Source organism: Acanthamoeba castellanii (genome assembly GCF_000313135.1).
Source record: "Acanthamoeba castellanii str. Neff unplaced genomic scaffold scf7180000084680, whole genome shotgun sequence".
Classification (NCBI taxonomy): Eukaryota; Discosea; order Longamoebia; family Acanthamoebidae; genus Acanthamoeba; species Acanthamoeba castellanii.
In genome coordinates, this window is record NW_004457332.1 from 4,880 (window position 1) to 7,868 (window position 2,989).

Genomic DNA, 2,989 nt, shown 5'->3' on the forward strand with positions numbered 1-2,989 from the left:
TAATACACGTCAGCACACGACACGACACACGACACGACACGCGCGCGATGACACGACACGACACACGTACGTCGTGTTCGCGCTCGAGTGCGGTTTCGATCATGCGGTCGCGGTAGGAGGAGCCGGTGGTGGAGAGCTGGCGCTGCAGGCGGCGCTTCTTGTAGTCGTCCTCCCGGTCCGAGATCCTGCTCTTCCTATACTCTGCGAACGGCTGCACACACCGCACACACGACACACGCACGCCGCACACGCCACACACCGCACACGCCGCACACGCCACACCGCACACGCCACACCGCACACGCCGCACACGAGGGTTAGGGGGAAGAGAGAGGGAAGTGGAGGGAGGGAGGCGCACGTCGGCCTCTTCGTCGTCGTTCTTGGGGATGTCCCTGTACACGCTCTTGGGCGCGGTGTAGCGACCCGTCAACTTTCTGTGGTGCGCGTGTCGTGTGTGTATGTGCGTGTGCGGTCAGCAATCGCACGAGACACACCGCACACACCGGACACGCTGCACACACGAGCGAAATGAGTGCGCACCGGATGGAGCTGGCGGCTTCGGACATGTGGCCGTAGTCGTCTTCATCGTCATCGCCGCCGACGCTGATCGACGTCGCGTAGGCTGCAAAAAAATGAACGAATAAATGAATAAAATAACAAAACAAAGAACATATAAATACGCGTTTGTTTTAAACAAAAAAATAAAATAAAAATAAATAAAGATGAACGTACCACCTCGGGATGAGGTTCCGCCGTAGAGGTCGTTGTCGAAGTCGCCCGAGGCGGTGCCGAAGGAGGCCAGGCGGCCCTCCTCGAGCGCCCGCTGCTTCTGCAGCTCAGCGATCTCCTTCTCCAGATCCTTGTCTGCTCCATTCAAAATCGTAAATTAGAGAACAAATCGTAGACATGTTGTTTACCTTTCATGGTTTCTCACTAGCGAAGCCAGACAAGGAATATGGAACACAAAGATGAGGAGCGAAGATGGAGGAGGCGTGCCATCTACGGTGGGCGCCCGATGCATGTTTGTTTGATGCAGCTTGGCCTTTTCTGCTCCTTTTCTTTCCCTTTTTCATTTTCTTTCCCCTTTTTTTGTTCTCTCCAGCAACGTCTGAAGTGCAACCAACATGGCAAAGCTCCAATAAACTGATCCACACTACTTTCCTCTTATTCACCACATTGGGGGGGGGGGATTGGGTGAGCCTAGTGTGAGTGGAGGAAGGAACGGAAGGTGCCCCACATCTGCTGAGCCTGGGAGTGGTTGGTGTAGTCCAGGGCGTCAGCCTCCCAGACACCCACACCTGCAGGCCACACCAAGAAGATGAAAAACAGCATCTTAGCCCCCACTGATTGACATGATGGCAACTCTGCAGGTGCATGGGGCAGTACCGCGGATGTGCAGTGACTTGGCCAGCTCGCACTTGAGCGTGAGACTCTCCACATCGTCGTACCAGAGCTGGTGGATGTGGCCCTGGCTGGTCCTGTAGTCGAACCAGGGCGACTTGGCCGCAGCGTCCCACCTTACACACGTTATGAATGACACAACCATAAGACAAATGATGATGACTACCACAGCAACACTATTCAATGTTTGGAGAAGGTGCGCACTGTCTCTTGGTGATGGCCTGAGAGCTGCTCAGGAGACGCTCCACGACGTGGTAATCAAGCTCGGGGGCGACGGCATCACTTCCCACGCATACGCACATGCACCACCGCATACATACCACCACAAACACACACACACACGTCGCATCACCGCACACACAGAGATGAGCAAGTGAGCGCACACACACGGCCCCTCGGCTCATACCTGCAGGGAGCGCCGCGGAAGGGGACCGGCTGGATCGGGCAGACGGTGAGGTTCGCGGGGTTGATGCACGGGTAGTCGCGCCCATACCTGAACCCCAGCGCTCAGTCGACATTTCTTTTGTGGCGCGCGCCATGGCGTGTGCGATCGGTGCGTGCGTGCGTGTGCGTGTGCTGGGGACGCACCAGGGGAGACCCAGCACGAGCTGCTCGGGCTTGATGCCCAGCTTGAGGTACTGTCTGAGTCCCTGTCGTTCGTGATCAGTGCCCTCGCCAATTTCAATCCAAAAGAAATAAATAAACCTATTAACACTTCGAGTTTGTTGCAAGCGTTTCGTGACCCCAGGCAAGCGATTTCGGAGATTTGAGGGTTCCGCAAAAGAAAAATTCTTTTCTTGCGCAATTGGTTCAGGAAATGTCTTTTTTGTTTGTATTTCCACACTGGCCAGTGGCCACGATTCGACAAGATGAGCGCTGATTTCGGTGCCAAAAGTGGCGCCTATGCGCACACTCATCTTCTATGATGTAGTGGTTTGCGCACAGGGCAGCTTGATTTGGTGGCCTGTTTGGAGCAGATCTCGAAATCAATAAAAAATGATTATTAGATAACCATGCCTGGCAAAAGCCGGGCGTATGGGGGAGTCGACAGAATCGCAATCCTGGCCACCTTAAAGGGTACCTACCGGGAGGTACTTTGCTGACGTGTCAGGCGGGGAAAAGGAAAGGTCGACAGAATCGGGATCCTGAGTCGGAGATTAATTTCGAAGTGCTTAATAAATAAATAAAACTATCAACTACAAAATGAATATGGAAGAAAAATAAATATAATAATGAATAATGAATAAAAATACCTCTTCGGCGCGCGGGTAGCCAGAGTTGGCCCCGGCGATGCACTTGGAAGCCGGAATCTGGCTCTGCATGTCGTACGCCATCACGAACAGGAAGTCCGTGAAGTCGGCCAGGCCCTGCAGATCACAACCGCACAGCCTATGAGACCAGAGTAGCGTGCGTGCGGTGATGTGTGTCTTGTGTGTCGCGTTCGTGTTGTGTGCCGTTCGTGGTGTGTGCCGCGTTCGTGTTGTGTGTCGTGTGTCGTGTGTCGTGCGTGTGTCGGCGCGTGCCTTGTAGTCGTAGCAGCGCTCGTCGACGCACTGGGGGCTCCGAGGCGACGTCGAAGGTGAGCTGG

General features: G+C 54.5%; 2 protein-coding genes across 2 annotated transcripts in view; both read right to left on the minus strand.

Moving 5' to 3' along the window:
* Window positions 1-70: 70 nt before the first annotated feature.
* ACA1_120560 (U2 snRNP component prp10, putative) lies at window positions 71-924 on the minus strand (the record flags this gene model as incomplete). Its single annotated transcript, XM_004335674.1, has 5 exons — window positions 71-211; window positions 359-434; window positions 541-622; window positions 733-864; window positions 918-924. Coding segments are annotated over 5 exons (438 nt in total), but the record flags the coding sequence as incomplete, so codon positions are not given.
* Window positions 925-1,200: 276 nt separating this feature from the next.
* The window catches only part of ACA1_120570 (uncharacterized protein), a gene marked incomplete at both ends in the record, with an annotated part of 2,806 nt that continues 1,017 nt past the window's right edge, over window positions 1,201-2,989 (minus strand). The window contains 6 exons of the mRNA XM_004335675.1: window positions 1,201-1,298; window positions 1,387-1,517; window positions 1,606-1,683; window positions 1,808-1,894; window positions 1,990-2,051; window positions 2,655-2,768. Coding sequence (XP_004335723.1) covers window positions 1,201-1,298; window positions 1,387-1,517; window positions 1,606-1,683; window positions 1,808-1,894; window positions 1,990-2,051; window positions 2,655-2,768 — 570 coding nt within the window. The remainder of the gene's footprint in view (window positions 1,299-1,386; window positions 1,518-1,605; window positions 1,684-1,807; window positions 1,895-1,989; window positions 2,052-2,654; window positions 2,769-2,989) is intronic.